The sequence below is a fragment of the Camellia sinensis genome, chromosome 5 (genome assembly GCF_055761805.1).
Source record: "Camellia sinensis isolate YWXY chromosome 5, ASM5576180v1, whole genome shotgun sequence".
NCBI lineage: Eukaryota > Viridiplantae > Streptophyta > Magnoliopsida > Ericales > Theaceae > Camellia > Camellia sinensis.
In genome coordinates, this window is record NC_138965.1 from 153,901,480 (window position 1) to 153,923,388 (window position 21,909).

Sequence of the window (21,909 nt, forward strand, 5' to 3'; positions counted from 1 at the left end):
GAGTAGCCATTCTGAAAGAAAACTGGAGAGAGGTTCAGTTCATGGAATCAAAGCCAGAGATTGGCCCCCTAGACCAGTTTCACGCAGAACAGAAAATGGTCACCCTTATCGAAGGTCTGAATCAGATTCAAAACATGAGGACAAAACCAAGCACTTACCTTCACGGCCAGTTTCGAAGATGGCTTCGAAGGTGGAAAAGGGCAGATCAGCGTCTGAATCAGCAAGTTCATGGGTACCTGGAGTCCCAGACTGGTTTGTAATGCAAAACAAACCCAGAGAATTGCCTGTTCGAGGAGATGTTGTAAACCAAGGCAGGATGATCAGGCCTCCTATGGTGGCTCCGAATAACTGGGTGCTGCTTAAACACCCAAAGACAAGGGAACCAGACATGGTCCCAGTCATCTCAAGATCACAGAGAAGAAAAATTCAGCGCAGGTACACCCAGTATCAGAAAGATCTGAAGGAAAGTGGAGAAAATTCTTCACCAGTCAAAACGGAAGGAAGGAAGAACCCAAAGTCAGACTATGCTCCAAAGCCAGTTCCACAGAGCAAAGTGGTCTGCAGCCGAGAACAATTGGCCAAGGTTCATTCTGAACTGAAAACCAGAGAGAAGGCTAGTTTGGTAGGGTTGGAGAAAGCTCTGATGGAGACGGATAGCGAGACCGAAGAAGAGATTAGCATAAGCTAGAAGAAAGAGGTCGTGGAGGAAGAGATGTTCGAAGCCTTCATGGCTGAGCAAACGTTTCTGACTGAAGAGCCAGTTGAGAAAGATCCTTCGAAGGGATCAGTTAGCAATGAAATACCAGAATGCATCATGCAGGATGTTTCTGAGGGAGTCAACCAAAGTAACCAAGAGGGGGAACAAGTACAGCCAGCCATCCAGTTTGGCTCGTTTCCCCCAGTATCAGTGAACATGGTACACATACTACCACAGGAATTCCAAGCTGGAGATGAAAATCAAGAGGGGCAGGAAGCTGATCCAGTTTAGATCTCTAGTGAAGACTCGCAAGCAAGTATGGTGCAGGATAATTTCGAAATGGTTACCCCGATGGAAGATGAATATGAAACTGAGGAAGTGGTAAGCATCAATCTATCGTATCCATTTGAGTACCCCTCGGATTCGATGACGCAGCACGTCAGGCCTTTGTACATCAAGGCTTTCTTTGATGGGATACAGCTGAACCGAGTCCTGATAGACAATGGGGCAGCAGTAAACCTACTCCCGAAGTCTTCTTTGAAGAAACTAGGAAAAAAGAATCCCAGGTTGATACCAACCAGCACAACCATTGCTGGTTTTGCTGGGGATAAGCAAATGGCTCAGGGGATTCTACCCATTAATTTAAGTGTGGGAACCAGGGATTGTATGACAGCATTCTTCGTAATCGACAGTAATGCTAAATACAATGCTTTGCTTGGAAGGGATTGGATCCACACTAACAAATGTGTGCCTTCTTCTTTACATCAGAAAATCATGATGGCTTTAGGCAATGGAGAGACAGAGGAAATCGATGCAGATCTTCAACCCTTCATAGCCTGTGCAGACTTTGCGGAGGCTAAATTGTATATTGAGGGAGTGACACCGCTCAGTATACTGATGAAAGATGACAGCTCAGCCGAAGTGACGGCTGATGAGGAGGTGACACACCTGAAGCACTTAGTCCAAGAAAGTGCTGATGAAGAGGTTGTCCTTAGAGATGACAATGACGCCTGGTTATAGGCAAAGAAAGGAACCACAAGAAGCCAAGTCCTTGGCTTTGATTAAATTTTCAGCATTGGACATAAAAGCAATAGTCCAGAAAGTTCAGGAGCAAGAGAGAGAGGCCATGATAATTGGCTGCAAACAGCAGAAGCAACAGGCTAGAGTCTTGACTCTTGGTAAGTACTGTGCCTTGGACATTGAAACAAAAGTCCAGGAGATACAGGAAGAGGAAGCCTTGTGGACAGATTTTGTCTATGAAGAGGAGGGCAGAGATATTGAATTGATGAACCTGGGGGCAGAACCAAGCTTGAAGATCACTTCAAAGGTAGAAGAAACCAGAAGGAGTTCTCATGCACAAGACCCTTTAGAAGAAGTAAATCTAGGGGAAGGTTCTGTACAATAGCCCACTTATGTAAGTGCTTGTTTGAATGCTCTGGACAGAAACCAGCTTTTGGTTGTTCCGAAGAAATACAAAGATTGCTTTGCATGGTCTTATAATGAACTACCAAGATTGGACAGGTCATTAGTGGAACATAGGCTCCCTATGAAGCCTAACTTCAAGCCATATAAGCAGAAACCAAGAAGGATGAGTCCAGAAGTAATTCAGAAGGTCAAGGAAGAGATCCTCAGACTACTCAAGGCAGGTTTTATTAGGACAGCCAGGTATGTTGAATGGCTATCTAATATTGTGCCTGTAGTCAAGAAGAACGGTAAAATGAGGGTATGCATCGATTTCAGAAATTTGAATCTAGCAACTCCAAAAGATGAGTACCCTATGCCCATAGTAGATTTGCTAGTAGATAGTTCAGCAGGGCATCAAGTTTTATCAATGATGGATGGACACTCTGGTTATAATCAAATCTGCATTGCAGAGGAGGATGTCCATAAGACAGCATTCAGATGTCCTGGAAATATTGGCACCTTCGAATGGGTTAAGATGCCATTTGGCCTGAAGAATGCTGGAGCTACATACCAGAGGGCTATGAACACCATTTTTCATTACCTCATCGGAGGGTATTTAGAATGTTATATTGATGACATTGTAGTGAAATCCCAGTCCATGGAGGAACACCTGCTTCACTTAGAAGCAGCCTTTGAAAGGATGAGGAAGTTCAAGTTGAAGCTCAATCCTCTTAAATGTGCTTTTGGTGTATCATCTGGAAATTTCTTGGGCTATGTTGTTCACAAGAAGGGAATACAGATTGATCAGAATAAAGCCAAAGCAATCATTGAAGCCAAACCCCCATCAAGTAAGAAAGAATTACAAAGGTTCCTTGGGCAGGTTAACTTTCTTCGAAGGTTCATTTCTAACACTGCAGGGAAAACTAAAGTATTTTCTTCCTTGTTAAGGCTGAAAGATGAAGAGGAATTTATGTGGACAGCAGAGCATCAAATTGCTTTCGAAGGTATCAAGGCCTACTTGGCCAACCCTCCAGTGCTGATGCCACCAAAGGGTAACAACCCCTTGAAGTTGTACATAGCTGCAGCAGAAGATTCATTGGGAGCTTTCTTAGCCCAAGACAATGTAGAAGGCAAGGAGCAAGCTGTTTATTACATTAGTAGGTTTTTAAATTCTTGTGAATGTAAATACTCAGCTGTTGAAAAGCTGTGCCTTGCTTTGTATTTTGCTGCAATGAAATTGAGATACTATCTTTTACCTACAACTGTCTTGGTAATTGCAACCACAGATTTGGTTAAATATATGTTATCTAGACCAATGTTGAGGGGAAGAATTGGCAAATGGATGCTTGCCTTATCAGAATTTCATCTAGAATATGTCCCTCAAAGGGCAGTAAAAGGGCAGGTTTTAGCCAATTTCTTGGCAGATCATCCATCTCAAACAGAGAGCCAGGAGATAATGGAACTTGGTATGGCCAGTGTTGAGCCATGGCAAATGTGGTTCGATGGGTCGAAAGCAAATGGGTTAATTGGAATTGGTATTGTAATCAAGTCTCCACAGGGGACAGAAACTACCCATGGTTTTAGAGTGGATGAAGCTACTTGTTCCAATAACCAGGCTGAATATGAAGCCTTAATTGTGGGACTAGAGATTCTTATTGGATTACAAGTACATGTAGTTGACATATTTGGAGATTCTCAATTGGTAGTTAACCAAGTGAAAGGAATTTTCAAGTGTCAAAGCATAAGTATCCTGCCATATTATGTTGTTGCATTACATTTGCTTTCTCAGTTTCAAATAGCAAATGTAACCCATGTTCCAAGATTCTTGAACAATAGAGCCAATGATGTGGCTCAAAAGGCTTCGAACTTCAAGAGAAGGGATAATACCCAAAGGGACATAAGCCAAACAACATATCAGAGATTAATACAACCTTTGAATAAAAGGAATGTGATCTTGGAAGTCAATCATAATGACTTACAAGAACAAGATTGGAGGCATCCGATAATGCAGTACTTGGCTGGTCCATCTTCGAAGGCCAGTAGAAAAGTTAAGCTGCAGTCTATGCAATATATGATATATGGTAATGCTCTCTACAAAAGGGGGGGAGATGGCTTATTGTTAGAATGTCTAGGCCCGAAAGAAGCATTAACAGCCATGGCTGAGGTTCATGAAGGCATCTGTGGTGCTCATCAACCTGGTGTAAAAATGAGATGGTTGCTTCGAAGGCATTCCTATTATTGGCCAACCATCCTTAAAGACTGCATAGAATATGCAAAGGGGTGTCAGGCATGTCAAAAGCATGGCACAATAAGGCACGTGCCCATAACTGACCTACATGCAGTAGTGAAGCCTTGGCCATTCAGAGGGTGGGCCATGGATATGATGGGAAAAATACACCCACCTTATTCGAAGCATCATTGTTTCATTCTAGTGGCCACTGACTACTTCACTAAATGGGTCGAAGCTAAGCCATACAAGGCTGTAGACCAAACAGAGGTTATTGGTTTTATTAAAGATTTGATCCATAGATTTGGCATCCCGCAAACCATAACAGTTGATAATGGAACTGTGTTTGATGGGAAGATGGTGAAGGCTTTTGTGGCAGAATTTGGAATTAGCCTTGTTAATTCCACACCCTATTATGCACAAGCTAATGGTCAAGCTGAGTCATCCAATAAGTCCTTGAAAAAAGGAATACAGAAGGTTGTGGATGACAATCCCAGGGATTGGCATAACCTATTATTGGATGTTTTGTGGGCATATAGAACCTCACCGAGGTCAAGCACAGGAGTCACTCCCTATGCCTTGGTGTATGGACATGATGCAGTCTTACCAGTAGAGATTAATGTTAAATCTTTGAGAATAAGATGTCAAGATCAATTGAATCCTGAACAATACCATCAAAGTATGTGCTTAGAATTAGAAGGCATAGATGAAGCCAGAATTTTGACATTAAATAGCATTCTTTTCCAAAAGAAGAAAGCAGCCAAGAATTATAATAAGAAAGTCAAACACATTGGCTTTGATGAAGGTGATTTGGTAGGGAAGACAATACTCCCAATTGGGATTAAAAGCCATAAGTTTGGCAAATGGTCACCTAACTGGGAAGGACCATATCAAATTCATAGGGTTCTGCCTTTTGGAGCATACCATTTAAGAAATTTGAATGGTTATGTACATCCCAAAAGGATTAATGGCAGATATTTAAAACCTTATTTTCCAACCATTTGGGAAACACAAGGGATAGAGTAAACATCATATGCAAGCATCATATGCAAAAACACAAGCTTGCTCAAATGATATACAAAATATTGTGCTTTCATAAAGAATCAAGTACATTGTGCCACAAATTGGCCCAAAAATCATTACAATGCTTTAGTTGTTTTTGTACAATAGCTTTCCTATTGCTAAGGGAAGGAAATAATTGGATAGCCACAGCCATGTCTTCTTTTCGATTAGCCAGCCCTTGATTGGTGATGTGCAATTTCTTATCAGTTCGAACCAAGGCTTGGTTTACTGCGGCTAACTCTTCTTCAAGCTGAGCTTTTTTCTCCAGAAGTTGGACTCGAAAGTGGGAGGCAGAAGAGTGTTGTTCTTTCAGAGTCGATACTTCAGTATGCACTTGAGAAACAAAACTCTGGTCCTTAGCCAGCTTCTCATCCGCAGTCTTAGCAGCATGACAAATGTTGAGATAAAAATCAATAGTAGCTGCAGCCTGAGATAGATGACTTGAGACACTCATGGCAGACTGCTCAGCAATGTTACAGCATTGAAGGAACCCATTCCTGATGATAGGCCTTTGTAGAGCCTCGAAGGGGATCCTTGAAAAAGAAGTCAACAGTTGCAAGCATGTGTCCAAATCTACTGAAGGTGCAAAAGGCTTGTTGCTGGAGGAAGGAGAACTCTTGAAGATTTCCAGTAGGGAGTCAGCCAAGGCTAATGGTTCAGCTTCAGCAGTAGAGGTGGGAGAGGTAGAAAGTATGTCAAAGAGACTAGCTAGTCTTCCTTCGAAGATGTCTACCTCGTCCCTTGACATGAAGGGCATAGAGAGTGTTGTGGTGGAAGACACAAAGGGCTGCATGGGGATGGGAGAAACGGATGGAGCATCTTTGGCAGCCTCTATGGTCTTGGCCACCAGCAAATCAAGTGAAGAGGGGCTGGAAGCTGGCATTGGTGATGAGCCACGAATTGAAGAGCTACCAGTGTCCTCTGTGGAAGAATCAACTGCCACTAGGAATGAAGCAGCAGTTGGAGTTTCTGTAAAGGATGGAAAAAGAGCTTGGCTCGAAGGAAAAGTAGACTGAGGTAGGTTACGAGCCAAAAAAGGGAGGTATGGCTTTAATCCAAGAAAAGGAGATGCAGGAATACTGGGACTTAAGGAAGGTACGTCAAATATAGGTTTTGGAAATGGAAGTACGATTCGAACAACCCTGAAATTCTGCATTTGGTCGACCTCAACCGAAATTGAGGAAGGTCTCATTGGAAAGGTGAGTGCAGTAGTTGTCGCTGCAAAAGGAAGAAATGCAGAACAATGTTAAACTTTAATACCACGAGCTGACAAAGTAAAAAACAGCAGAGGTATGAAAGAAATTACTTGTTCCAGAGGCGCTAGTACTGATGGGAGAACTGCGGAGAGAGTAATGTCCAGCAGTCTGCTGCCTTCTTACCATTTCCCCTTGTGTTGCATCGGCAGTAGCAGCTTCCTCTCTTAGCATTTGCTCTTGCCATCTTTTCTTGGCCCTCTCAAATACAACGATTGCCTTGGAATGTTCTTGTTCGACTGCCTTGGCAGCTGCTTTATGAGTAGAGTCCTCAACATGGTCAGTGACAGGAACAGTCATTTTCTTTCTCTTCTCCCTTGGCAGAGATACAACCAATTCTTTTCCAACCTCCCCTTCTTCAGATCGGGGTTCAGACTCTCCAGAGATAAGTTCTTTCTCCGCTATTATGGTGGTTGCCTCGCTAACAGGATTTTCAATGGCATCAGATGAAGAAACAGCTACCTTTTGTCTCTTTGTTCTTTGTAAGGGCACTTCCTTCTCTGGCTCAACCTCTCTTTCTTCTTCAAGAGATTCAGGTACTTCAGGAGGAAGGACTAGTCTCCTTTTTGTTTTTTGTTGTTGTTTCTTCTTGAGAATAGCTAAAGTCTCGGCTCTCTTGGGAGACTCTTCTTGTGGAGACCCTACACCAAAAGCATGAGTATAAGGAAACCAACAAAAGATTCAGAAATAAAAGGGGAGGAGAAGAACTTGAAGATACTCACCCTTCTTCGAAGCAGCTCTAGTAACCCTGGCTGGAAGGGGTAAAGTGGCAGGAGTGGTGGTGACAACTTCAGGAGGGGGAGAAGTGTTCTGGGCTGTTGTTGACTTATCCTTCGAAGGCAATCCCAACCCCACCAACAAGTCATGAGGGTGTGCAGAGAGGCGCACTTCCATATTGGCTGTCCACCAGTTCTTAAACCTTTTTAAAACTGAGCCAAAGGGGCGAAAGGGGATAAATTGGAATTCACTCAATTCCTTCAGCAGTCTGAGTACTGCTGCCTCTGGCTTGGATTTGGGTATTCTCAAATCCCTGGCAGTGAGATGGACATTTGAAAGACTGCAAAGAGGAACAGGTATCCCTTGAGAGAGCCCAAATTGCCTTGCAAATTGAGAAGGGCAGTATACCTCAGATATGCATTTATAGGCTCGAGGGTTCAGAGTGCCAATGAACAGCTCCCTTGGTAATAATATAGAGGCCCACATATCTTTGTGGGGAGAAGTGGAACATTCCTTATCAGCCAGAAAAGATTGTAGCCAGGTTAGCCCTCTATTGGCTTCGAAAGGACAAAAGAAGGAAGCAGATGGAGAGATAGGAAGTTGATAAAAGAAGGTAAAGTAATAAGCAAAGGAAGCAGGGTAAAGGGCAATCCTGGCATATTTTTTCCCGTAAGTACTAGGATCCTGAACAAGGAATCCTAAACACTTGGGATGTAGGTCAGTGAAATAAGCAAAGAGCCAGAGTTGGAGCACCCAGAGGGGACCTCCTTGGTTAGCATCGAGGGGTTTTTCGCAAAATTGGGAGCAGGTTCTGTAGACATGACCTAGAAGATAAGGAGCAAGAGCGATATGTTTCTTCAAGACGAGTGCCTTCGCAAGTGGAGCAAACTCAGGCATAATCCTCTGAGATGAGGTACAAAAGAGGAATTTGCATAACCAGTATAATATGAAGGAGAAGAGTTCTCTGTCCCGCACAGGACCTTCTCTCTTATTTTCAGCCTTTACGAAGTCACTATAAGAAGAGCTTAGGGCTGGAAGAGAAAATTTGACAGGAAGATCTGGATAGTTGGGAGTAAAAGGAGAACCATGGGGTGAAAGCCCTAGGAGATGGCAAATATCAAGAACGGTGGGGGCCATCATACCGCACCGAAACTGGAAGAAATTGAAAGCCATATTCCAAAAATATAAGGCAGCAGGAATCAAAAAGGGGTCTTCAGGAATAATGAACCTGGAAAGACGAAGGGCATCGAGGATATAAAGCTCTTGCAGGTCATCTTCTCTCGCAGGCACCACTCTATCATACCATTCCTCCCATTCAGTCCTCAATGTCGGCCAGCAACGATGAGGACGATTTACTTTCCAATTTCCCCAATCAAGCCTTCCTTCGTAGAGAAGGAAATGGTCCTCCAAACGAGGGTACAGAGCTGGGAGTTGAGCAGGAGCCTCCCGGAAGATAGGACCTAGGACATACTCCTGTTTGCTGCTGTGGCGAGGAACGAAAAGACGACCATCGATGTTACTTGACTCACCAGATGTCAGCTTGCTGATTTCTTCATCGATACAATATTTCAAAGCCATGGTAGGGCTGATATGGTCGCCAGCAAGTACTTTTAGAGAGGAGGGATCCATTGGTAGTAAGCAAAAGAAGAGCAAAGAAGATCAGAGGAACCAGTAGAGAGAAGGGTTTGTAAAAGGCAAGAGATTTCGGAACACGAAACGAGAGGGTTTTAAAACCTTTGTGTCCGAAATTATACCCCGTAAGTCGTTAAGTACTAAAAGTACGAATGCGAGGAATTTCTTCCAATATTGATTGGAGGGAAGAGCGTATTCCGGGGATTGGGGCCAGCTTCGAAATGAAATATTCGGCTTCGAAAACAAGATCTTGGCGTCAAAAAATCAAATAACAACGGCTTCGAAATACATAAGTCGGCTTCGAAGCCTAGTATATGCTTAAAGGTGCTAAATTGCTTGATTATGGGTCTGTTTAGGGGTTATAAATCAAAGTAACGACCTTCGGAGCAAACCCTAGTATTCTCTGAGTATGAGAAACGCTGTTCGGAGCATACTACATGCTTAAAAATGCTTGAATACTCAAAGTATTGGTCTACTTCAAAAATCCAAAGACCTGTTTGAAGGTTATTAGTCAAAATGACAACATTCGAAGCAAACCCTAGGACTCTTTAAGGAAGAGGGGCACTGTTCGAAACATCCAAGACCAATCATTGGTTTCTATATGAGCAAGAAGGAATTGTCATAGGTTGCCCTTCGAAGCCAAAAGAGATCAGTTTAAAATTGATTGGCTTTATCAACCATGACCATATATTGGTTACAGTTAGTGTTGAAGAGTAAAGTCATTAAAATCGAAGTACTAAAATAATATCTGCCAGAATTGTCAATTTTACACCATGAATTGGAAAAAGACATGATTGGTTCTTTTAATACTTCATTAAACAATTGATTCGAAGGGTGAGATTGTTCAAATTCGAAGTTACGAGTTAGCTGTTAAAGATAAAAGGAAACAAAGTCAAACAGTGTTAAATACAGAAAGACTTTGTTTACATTAAAGCCAAGATGATTACATTAAGTAACCTTATCTGGGTACAAATTCAAGCTCATAAAAATAAGGAATAGAATAAATAACAAGGTCATGAAATTTTGTCCAGCAATGGTCAATAAATTTCTGTTCTTTCTTTATTATTTCTTCTATCTCTTCTAAAGTTGGTTGCATAAGCTGATGAGCTCTCACTTCATAATAGAGTTCTTCAGCCTTTGCTTCGAAAGCCTCTTCCCTCGATTTTTGTTCCAATTCATCTATAACCAAATCATCCCAGTACGCAGAATCTTTATTCCTGAAGTCATCGAACTCTTCGATAAAATTCTCTGCTTCATACTGGGCATGAATTCGGAGAGATAAAAGTTGATCCAGATTTTGGATGGTGATCTTAGAATTCTGATGCCAGTAGAGGAGCACTGGGAGTTGGTCCAAAAACAAATGAAGCTCTGCTTGGGCAATAGGGTTAAGGACATGACCCCTAGTCAGAACATCACAAGCCCATTGAAAGTTCTTAAGAGGAATGTCATCCTCAAGAACATTGAAGGGCAGGTGGGAGAAAGTCGCGAGCAAAAGTTGAGCTTGCTTTCGCTCGGCTGGAGAAGGGGGTGACGGAGGTTGGTAAGGTGGAAAAACTTTGTCCATTGGAAGGGCAAGTCTTAGTTTCTCTGTCCAGGAAAGAATGGGAGAAGGAGAAAGAGAAGATGATCCTGCTTCGGAAGATGGGAAGAGAGTAGATGGCTCTGCTTCAGAAGACAAAGGGGAGGGAGTAGATGTTTCTATCTCAGAAGATGCAGAAGAGGGTGTGGATGCCTCTATCATGGGAGATGGCACGGGAGCAGAAGGAACAAAGGCATTAATGTAATCAAGCCAATCAGAAGAACAAATCTTCGCCTTCTTGGCTAAGAATGAAGGGGTATACCCTTGTGCTTCTTCTGGACGCCGGGCAGGGTGCATTATCTTTGTAGGCATAGAAGAAGTATACCAAGCCACAAGCAGAGTCTCTTCCAAGCTACGTCGAAGGTCAATGGGCACGTAAGGGTAGACCACTGAGCTTCGAGCGTAGGAGGGAAACTCCAAGGGGTCAGTGAACTCAACAAAATGGTGATTGATTCGCTCCCTTAAATCATAAGTCTCAGGAGTTGACCAGCTTGTCCAGCCAGAAGCCCCAGAGGGTGAAGAGGTTACAGTTTCATCCCATGCAGAGGTCTGTGAAGAAGAGTTTCCTAAGTCCATATTTGCAACTTGTCGAAGCAAAGGCTTGAGAGTAGTTCGGTCAAAATACAAAGGGAGCTTAGGGGAAGAACTCTTTGTATCTGTAAGTTTGTAAACCAAGGGATTAAAGGCAATGTGTTCGTAGTCCAAAGGTTTATAATCTGCAAAAGCCTCCATTACCTGAATAGAGAAGGGCGGGTAAAGGTGGCTAATGAATGCGTGGAGGTTCTTTCGAGGGGGAATAACATCACTCAAAGGCTCTTCATATGCTTGATCAGTAGTAAGGGAAGTTGATGCAGCCATAGCCTGTTCGAATACTAAGGTATTGGGATGTTCAACGAGTTAATGCAAATGATCACCAAATGGATGACGGTTGTGTTTCCAGAATTTGGACTCCATACACGATCTAGAGGCGCGGGAAAACTGTAATCCACTAATATCACCAAGTATTGGGTATATTAGTGCGGGGGGTAATGTTGGCTACATATTTTGTAAAAGCCAGTTACAGTTCGACACGTGGCAGAGTAAGGGTAATAAAGGAAGGTTATTCAAGCCTTTAATCCTGATCGTACACGTGGCAATAAATATTGGTCCTCACATGATCTGAGTAACACTAGATCAAAACGAGATGCAAGATGACATATCTTCAACGGTTACTCATATTCAAATTCAAGTACAAGAGGGAAGCTCAACTGCCAGTAATGGCGTAATGGAGCTACTTGTAAGGAAGCATGATCAGCGATCATGGAGGAGCAGTTCGACGGTTCGAAGTGCAGTTCGAAGGTCATCACTGACGAGTATAAATAGCAGGGCAGCCCCCAGAAAAAAGGACGGACTCAGATCATACAAATCAGTCATTTACTTCATATATTTTCTTTTCCAGTCTTTTACATTTCCAGTCTTTAAATACCTGCACTTTAAATACCTGCACTTTAAATACCCGCACTGCACTTCGATTCATAGGAGTAGCTTCAAGTAGATTCAAGTAGATTGCTGTTGTAAACCTCTCTGAGGCTGAGTTCGGACCATTGTAAGTGTTCATTTTTATGAAATACTTCAATTGTTCTTCATATTACTGTTATTTCTATTAACTTCTCCTAAGTCAAGCCACCAGTAAAAGTCCTCTTCATTGAGGCTGAAAAGAACTAAAACACAATCGTCTGATAATTGGTTGGCAATCACAATTTTTGTAAGGACTAATTGATCCTTGCTTGCACGCTCACATTCACAAAAATACCCTTCGAAAAGCCAAAAAGCCAACAACAACTCAATCACTAAAAAAATATTTAAGACCTTATGAATTACAAGTCTACAAAATGAGATTTACTAGTCAATTCTCCAAGAATTTATAGGATTCGAATTCTAAATTATGTTTGATTGAGTTGGGAAATAGATAAAGGAAATAGCCCAAGTTAACTCAAAAAATAAAAAATGAAATTGCATTTCTCTCTTACTTTATTTTTCTTTATAATTTCTATTATAAACAAACAAAAAGTAAGATTATATATATATATATATATTTTCTCTTTCAACTCCTCTTATCAAATATTTCAACGAAATACATTATGGCTTATTTAGAAAAATAGATTAAAAGTTAATTTTTTGATTTTTTAAACTTTTTACAAAAAAAACAGAGAGGTAATATGACTTAAAAAATTCAAAACACTAACTTTTTAACTTTTAATCTAATTGTCAAAATAAGCCTACATAAGCAAGAAAGAGAGAGAAAGAGAGCTAACCATCAAAAAAATTATTCAAAATTATCATCTTATAATTAAAATTTATTTTACATATAGAATCTACACGATATAAATTTAATCTCTAGCACAATTACGCTGATCATAAATATGTCCCCTGTTCCGGTTTCTGAAGCCTCTAGGGCCCTCAATTTGCAGTATAAAGTTAACCACCCAAACGTGCATTAACGAATCAAACAAATTAGATTTCCAATTAATTTTTCCAAATAGTTCTAAAAATTCCCATTAACATACCCAAGTACTCAATTTTGATTTCTGAACCCATAAAGGTTGGTAATTTCAATTTTAAATCCGTAACTCAACAGATAATGCTTCAATTTCAATAGATATAATTAAATTAAAACACATCATCTCATAGTTAAATAAAGATGATTTCTTATACGCATTTTGGGGTCATTACATGTACCGAGTACGGCCAAAGGAGGTCCAGTACGTTTGGTACATTTGGGTACAGCGTGGCTACGCCGGGGCAAAAATCAAATTGTAAAGAGATTCAGGGGTACCAAAGCAATTTATTTATGTTCTTTATTAAAAAAAACAAAAAATAGAGGATTATTTTGTAATATTAAAAATACATACAAACCTAGGTTTGTTGGGGCATCGTAATCTTCAATCTCAGTTCTTTAGGGGTGAGTAGGGAGTCGTGGAAAGGAAGGGAAAGGGGGAGGACGAAGTGCTCATTCCAGAAGAAGCTAGAATCGTCGGACCTGGTGGCCAAATGGCGATCTGAATCCACCCAGAAGATCGCATAGGGCTTCAGGTCGCCATTGCACCAGTTGACGTTCTTCAGCTGCATCGCGGAAACAATTGTAATCACCAGATCCAGCAGCTTCTACGTCGGACGACATGTTGCCATTTCTGCTGGTGGGTTGGGTTTATTTGAGAAAGAGAGAGAGAAGGGTCTGCAATTGTCTTTGTTGGAAGGAGAACCTGGTCGTATGCTTTTATTTACACTCTCTCTGTCTTTGTTGGAAGGGGAAATTGGTATTCTTTTATTTACAGCCCCCCTCTCTCTCTCTCTCTCTTTCTCTCTACAATATAATAATATACACTGACTTTTGGTATTCTTTTATTTACAACCCCCCCCTCTCTCTCTTTCTCTCTATAGTATAATAATAATACACACTGACTTATCCTTTTGAAGTGAAAAAAATTATAAAAAAAATAATAATAATTTAGAATTTCATTTTAATGATAAATCAAACTTTAACTTTTAATTATTTTAATTTTAAAATGATATTAGTTATTATGATCATTTGGCAATTATATTTAGTTTTGTAGTTTTCTTTTTTAGTTTTGATATTAAATTTTAATTTGTAGGTTGGATCCTTTTAACCATAATTATAAAAATAAAAATAAATTTATCGGCATACCGCTGTCGCATATCATATTTTTTTGAATTTTGACGTATCAACGTACCCACACTTATACCCGTACCATACTCATACCCGCACCCGTACTTCATAAGCTTCCATGGATCCTGGGTTGACCTTCTCTCTGGTCTCTACATCTGCTCTTGAATATAAAGAGCAATGGCTTTAGTGATGGTTTATTTTTACAATTATATTTATTATTATTATTATTTAATGAAGAGTACATACAAAGATTGATAAAATGAATATCAAATTAGATGAGTGGGTTCATAGTCCACCCACAACCCAAATTAAACTGGCCTAATCATAAACTGGACTAGAGACAAATTTATCATTTTAAAAAAATTAGTTTCTTGTTAAAAGAAAAAAAAAACAAAACAAAACAAAACAAAACAAAAGATGGAATTAAGTAATTAGAATTACCAAATTAATATAATTTTTTTATTAATAATCTACACCAAAAATAAAAATGAACAATACAATCATCCCATGCTCATGTCCAAGTCCTATTTTTATGTTAAAAACCAAGCTAGTTTCCAATTAATATTTTGGATTACAAGATTCGCCATTTTCATAAATGTAGCTCTGCCCCATACTTATCTTAGTCTTGTTTGGAATTTGATTATTTTAAGGGTACTTTCGTGTAGGTTCTAATAAGTAGACTTATTATGTAATAAGTCTTATAGGAAAAATTTGTCATAATAAAAGTCACTAATTGTAAGTTTTAGCGACAATTTATAAAAATCATGACAAAAAAAAGTCACTAATTGTCAATTTTTAACAACATATATAAAAAATTATCACAAAAAAATTATTTTTAGCTATAATTTTACCCAGACTTATTTTCAATAGAACTTTATGAGAATTAAGTCCAACTATTAGGACCTATTGGTAGTTTACCCTTATTTTAATTAAATATTTACTATTACATATGTAAAAAAATAGAAAGAGTAATCTAACAACTTATAATAATTTTTTTGCTACAAACCACACTCTCCAGACGGAGCCTTAGTAATTCAAATTATTAAGCTTGTAAGGCCATCAAACATTATTAGGACCAATAATCAAATCAGATCATATTTACCTTCTTCTTTTTTTAATGATTGATAAATATAAATTAAAAATACAATTTACCTTTTTTAAAATAAATATAATTTAATTATGTAATTGCGATTAATTCAATTTTTTTAAATGAATAATATTTTAGAAAGTGTTTCAAAAGTTCAATGATTGGAATCATCAACAAAAATTTTAAAAAATAAAAATAAATAAGACACGAGCTTGGGTTTTTCATTAAGGACTTAGCTTTTCTCCCCTACGAGTTTCGTTTTAATAATTCAAACTGTTTATTTTGTCAAACCTTTCGTATACATCATCCATACAAAAAATTATATATATATGTTAAACATAACTTATTCAATTTATCATATTTATTTATAAAAAAATAGACGATAAATATTGTAGACACTCCATTTTTGACCGTCCTCAAGACCTGAACGTCACCGTTCGAACACTCGGTGATCATCCATGTTCGTGTTCGTTTTAAGTTCCCGGAGGTCTCGGCCACGCACCGTGTCTCAGGATCCCTTAACTTGCCTGTTTTGTGCTTGGTTTTGCACCAAGGACTTCTGTTTTGTGCTTCTAAGGGTGGGAAGAGGCTTGTTAGCCATCCCTGAAACCCACCGGCCGTGGTATGCTGCCACCGGCCTTGTTTTTCTTCTACCGACCAAATGTTTGGTCGGTCAGCATTCTCTTAGGTGTATCGGCCTTTTATTGTGGTCGGCCGACCATTTATTTAGCCGATGAACTCCTTTTCTGGCCGGTACCACCTTTTTGCCTTTTTCAAGCATTATGCATGCCAGGTATGCCAGTTGGAGTGCACGGACCTGTCCTCCATACACGTGTATGGAGGAACTTGCACCTTGTGCACCCTTTTAGTCTAGTTTCTTGGGGAAGCTTGGACCTTTGTCTTAGCTTCCTCAAGAAGCTTGGACACCTATCTCAGCTTCCTTAAGAAGCCTTGACCCCTTTTGTTAGCTTCTCTTGGAAGCTTAGGCCTTTGCCTTGTCTATATAAGAGAGCCTTCCTCTTCCTTTGAGGAGGTTCAGCAAAATCAGAGATAATACATATATATCTGATAAAAAAACCACTCTCTCTCTCTATATCTCCTTCTCTCTCTTCATTTGTGTGTGTTAGAGGGCTTAAAATGGTGTTTTGTTCTTAGTTTTGCACTAAGGCACCTATTATTACACCATACTTAGGTTATTGAGGTCTTGAGAGTTTGTTCTTGGAGTTTTGAGCTGATTTTGATCAGAAGAAGGGGGCTGGACTTGCTGTTCTTGAAGTGTTCTCCAAGGGTAACACTATTGCTTTATATTCTCCATTCTTGCACTAGATTTTAACCCCATTTGCATGTTGTTTTGAGCTTTGTGTATAACATATAAAAGTTCTGCTTTTTTGTGTTTAAGATACTTCATTAAGGTTATTTTGGTGTTAGGGGTCGACCTCCCCCTCTTAGGCCTTGTTTGGCCCTTTTTGTGCTTTCTTTGTTGAGCTTTGGGAACTTTTGTGCATTAGCCTTCTCACCACTGAAATCCAGAGGATTTTCAGTGGTGAAAAAGAGGTTTTGAAGTCTTGCATAGGGAAGGGACACCCCTGTCCCTTAGTCTCTCATTTGTTCATGGTTTTGGCTCATAAGGGTGACATGCATGCTTAGTTGTTCTTAGCTTCATTTCAGAGGTTTTTGGGTGTTATTTAGTCATATTATGCCTCTGTTTTTGGTCGGATTAATGCCCCCTTGCATGCATGATATACTTGCCTTATATTCCTCTATTTTGCCTAGAAATGCATCTTGCCATTAGACCATCATGCTTGCATGTTTTTGCCTAACTTTGTGAAGCTTTTGGTCATATTTCATCATGCTTGAAGTCTGTTGAGTATTGATTTGATCATGTTTTCCATGTTTGGTATAGCCCCTTTGTACTTTGGTTTGTGAGCCTTGAGTGTGTGGGTCATTAGCATGCTTTACTTAGCTTATTCTCATGATTTGGTATCATTGGAGACTATATTTCAGTCCATAATCCATGCTTGTGCACTTGCATTTGGCTCTCTTTCCATGCTTGAAAGTGTTGTAGTTTTGTGCCTCAAGAGTTGGTCATTGTGTATGATACCATGTTTAGTCTTTGGGCTGCCATATCAGTGGGTTTTGGGGGCTTATTTTGCATGTTAAAACTTTGATTTTGCATTGGTTAGTCCATGCCACGTGTGGTTGGGGTGGTTAGAGTGCCCTCTTTGTGGCCCTAAATCCCCCTTGTTTTGCATCCATTTCTTAGCATGTCTTGACCATGATCTATACATGCTTTAGTCTTGTTTTGGAGTGCCTTGGGACTGCTTTAAGTCATTTTGGTCCTTTGGGGTTTGGTTGACATAGCTATGGTTTGGACCCCGTTGTTGGCTTCAAGTTTTGGTCATGGTTGCATGCCTTACTCGCATGACATGGTTGATTTGGCATCATCCTCTATACATTTTCAGAGTTTAATATGTTAGTCAAGCATCCATGTTTGTCATCATGTCAGTGCTCTTGAAACTTGCCTTTCATACCTTAGCCTTAGGCTCATTGGTTTGCATGTTTATTTTGCATGATTGGCATCATCATTTTAATACTTTTGGCCACTGTTTTGGGGTGTGGCTGAGGTTCCTCCATCTTAGTGTAGATCCATGGATCATGCATTTGCATCTTGTAGCATGCTCATTACATTGTATGATTGTTGCATCCTTGTAGTTAGTGCATTGTTACATGCTTATCACTTTGCCTAGTTGCCTATCTAGGTTGCATTGTAGCATTGCATGCCTGGCACATTGCACACTTGCATGATAGGTTACATTGCATTTGGCATGTTTTGTACCTTAGCATCATGTACATACTTGAGCCACATTGCATACATGCATCACATTTTGCTTGGTTTGGGGTGTCAAACCAAGCATAAGGAATGAAATGTGTTCGTACTCAAAGTAACGAAACACGTCTCAATCCTCGGTCGCCGATGCCTTTGATCTCAACATGATAGGGCATGTAGCACTCATGTGTTTTTGTTGCATTCATTTACATTGACTTGCAAGCTTGGTACTTTTGGCCATCATGCATCAAAATGCGTGATTGGTGGCTCGAGTACCGAGGTCCACACCCCCTTGAGTCCATAACATGATAGGGAGAGTGGACATGCACACATTTGCTTGAAAATTCCATGCCATGCCTTGTCTGTCCTCTGCTGCTGTCAAAACAGGATTCTGCAGGAATATTTGGCCGACCGGCTACCTACAGTGCCGACCGACCAAAAATAATTAGCCGATGGCTCAACAATTGGTCGATGACCATTTATCAATGGCCGGTGATCTTATGCCTTGGTCGGTGGCATCTCACAATGCTCAGGAAGCAATTTAGAGGCATCACCAGGGTTTTCACAATCCTTAGAGGTATAGGACAGCGCAAACAGAGGCGACAGTGGCATGGCAGCGGGCTTCCGGGCAAGGCAAATCGAGCATTCATCATCCACGCATTCTGAGGCAGAGCTGTGGCGGTCTCTTTTAGTTTCATATTTAGGCTTTTTTTTTGTAACTAATTTGTTAATTAATTAAAAGTTTTGTAATAATTAATTAACTAGGATAGTTTGTTCGTTATGCGGTCTATATTATTCTTTCGGACCCTCCGAGCGAGAGCAATTGTGTAATAAGTGTGTGTGAGTGTGTGTATGTCTCCCAACCCCCACTTCTTTCTCCTTTTTACTTACCTCCTTTTGATGGTTAGTATTAGGTCATATTTAATTTAGCATACCTTATGCTATGCATGCGTGCATCCATTCATCTGTATTACATACACCGGGCTTGGCACATCATACTAACTGCATGGTATTTCAATTCCAAGTTGAATGCATGTTATCTGTTGCATTTCATATTCCATCTTTAGGTTAGCCGAGCCTGTCCTAATTGCATTCTGTATGCGTTGCATTAGCCATTGCTAACATGAACTAGGATCATGCATTTGATTACTAACTAGTTTCTATTTTGGCTGGGAGTACTAGATAAGCTTTTATGCTTTAGCATCCTTGCATACGTGTGAGTGCTTGCATGCGTGTGAGTGTCTGCCATGATAGCATGCTTACCATGAGGCTACGTGCTTATGTGTTATAACTGCCTGAATGCCTGTGGGTGAAGGTTGGGTTATCTAAATTGGAACAATGCATTGACTGTGAGTTTTAAGCCTACTAGATAGTGGCAAAACCATCTTTTCTAAGCCCACCCGATGGTGGCAAAATCTGCATTTTTAGCCTACTTGCGAGTAGCAAACCGCTTTCAAAAACAAACATGAAATGTTTTGTTTCAATTCAGGCAATCCAGTCTATACTTGTATGTTGTGCGCATCACATAGTAAATCTAGGCTAATAACCGGAATAAGAACGCATAATATTTTCAAAACTAGATATCATGGTTAGTAGAGGCCGATCCTTGATCGGGCGAGCGGGAGTGCTCACAAAGTGACCTTCCCCAATCGTACCCAAGTTCCTGAGCCGAGGTAACTTTGGTGATGACGGACACGTGGCCTTAGACACGAGTCAGGGTTTCCTAAATTCCCCAAAAATAAAATATTTAGGTGGCGACTCTGTATCTGGCAAAGCAGTCCATGTTTGGCACTTCTTTCAAAAAAAAAATCTGTTTTCAAAAACGATTTGCCGGATTTGGACTCTTTGATGATTCATCAGTCTTGCATTGCACTCTACAAGATTAGATACAGGACCGTGACGTTGAGTCCTGAACTGTAGTGAGCCCAAACGAACAAACCAGGATTTCCCTCACAGGACGTTCGGGGACGTCTACAAATATGTTTTAAAAATAGACTATCTATTTCTATTGTTTTTATGGTAAATTGCATAAATTACCAATATCAAATTGACTTGCGTTCCGTTTATTTTGGTGGAAAATATTTTCAAGAAAAAATATTTTTTTATGTTTGGTGGGAGTGTAGGTGGTGCATGGTGGTTGGGTATAGACAATGATGATTGTAGTGGGCGTGATGATGGTGGCATGGTGATAGAGATGAGAGTGGTAGTGATAGTGTAATGACATTGGTAAAATTTTAGTCTGAAAAATATTTTTCGCCTTTTAAAAATGAATAATATTTTCTACTCACTACAACATTTTCTTAGTTTAGTGACATTTGAAAGTGCCACAAAACTATTGGTTTAATGACATTTTTTAGTGTTGTGATATTTTGAACAAGTGCCATTTATACCAATGTCACGATAGATACTTGCAAGTGCCACTACACCATCATGGCTAAAAACTTTCAATGACATTTTGATGTCATGGTAGATATTATTTGTAACACTATCAAGCGCCATTAAAAAAAGAGTTAGTGACACTTCAGTGGCACTTATAAGTGCCATTACACCATCAGGACTAAAAACTTTCAGTGACACTTTAATGTCATGGTAAATACTATTCGTGACGCTATCAAGTGCCATTAAAGAAGACTTGCAATCTAAAAAATGTCACGATATGGATTTTTAATGACGCTTATTATGCCACAATTGATATTTATAACACCTTCATAAATGCAACTAAATCCAATTCATTTGTGCCATTAAATAGATATAAGTGCCATTGGAACTTATTTAAGTGACACTTTGCAAAGCTACTATCACTACTACAAAATGCCACTTATATGTTCTTTTCATTGACACATTTAAAAGCTACAATTATGCATGCGTAAATACCTATAAAAATTGAATCGATTTTATAAACAATTGAATATTAATTGCCACATCATATATTAATTTGGCATCCATTCATCCTGTAATATTTTCATAATAATAAACAAATATTACCACCATAAGATCATCACATCAAAAACAAAAAAAAAATTCAAACCACAATCAATTATTTATTATTGAAATATAAATTTATTTATATTGCAATAAAAATCCCTTGCAAAAATTATAAAATATTCTACCACACTAACAAAGTTAAAGCAAAACCAATTTAAAAGAAAATTATTCTAACCATAAGTTCTGAAAAGCCATCGCGATATCCATATTCCGAAGAGAAAATTATCAAAAATAAAATCAGTTCCCAAATTCTTAACTTCACTTGTATAAATATTCTCGGCTAGCATCCATATCTTGCGAAATCTGCATCCAAAAGATAAACATATAAAAGTAATTGAAACTATATTAAGTTAATGTAAATTTGTTAATGAAATTAGTATTTACAAAAGAAATTTACCACAAATGGAGCAGGCCAAGCAACATGAGCTCCAATAGCTTGTCCAACTGTTTTGACAAGTCCATATGATCGGATCCAGCTCTCATTAGGTTTGACTGGCACTTGAACATGTACCTCCCAATAGTCAGGTCCTGGTTCTTCCCCTTCTACTTCTTTAGATACATCTGTGCTTTTAAGTACTCCAATTGCAACTGTTTCTGTTGGCCTAATGATTCTTTTTAGAACAACTATATCTCACACCTGTAAATCAAGATTTAACTACTTAAGTAATTGTATATTTAAAATTAATAAATAATAGTTAAAAAAAAACTAGTGCAAAGTGCTAGAGTGAAAATGATCACAACTGAAAGTGATATGCATTTCTCTAGTAGATAA

The 21,909-nt window shown here is 39.5% G+C and overlaps 1 protein-coding gene across 1 annotated transcript; it reads right to left on the reverse strand.

Annotated features, from left to right (window-relative positions):
- Nucleotides 1-6,643: 6,643 nt before the first annotated feature.
- LOC145791796 (uncharacterized) lies at nt 6,644-8,989 on the reverse strand. The gene is made up of 3 exons (XM_082872237.1): nt 8,589-8,989; nt 7,366-7,700; nt 6,644-7,284 (listed from the first exon to the last, which is right to left on the reverse strand). The coding sequence occupies exons 1-3, from the start codon at nt 8,987-8,989 to the stop codon at nt 6,644-6,646; spliced, it is 1,377 nt and encodes a 458-aa protein (XP_082728363.1).
- Between the last annotated feature and the right edge of the window lie 12,920 nt (nt 8,990-21,909).

Excerpts from the sequence above, each read along its gene's own strand:
- LOC145791796 (XM_082872237.1), bottom strand. The coding sequence starts at position 8,989 with ATGGATCCCTCCTCTCTAAAAGTACTTGCTGGCGACCATATCAGCCCT. Across the intron at positions 7,701-8,588 it reads GATGCCCTTCGTCTTTCCAG|TCTTTCAAATGTCCATCTCA; the intron begins GTTCATTATTCC and ends TCCTCTTTGCAG. Across the intron at positions 7,285-7,365 it reads TAGAGCTGCTTCGAAGAAGG|GGTCTCCACAAGAAGAGTCT; the intron begins GTGAGTATCTTC and ends CTTTTGGTGTAG.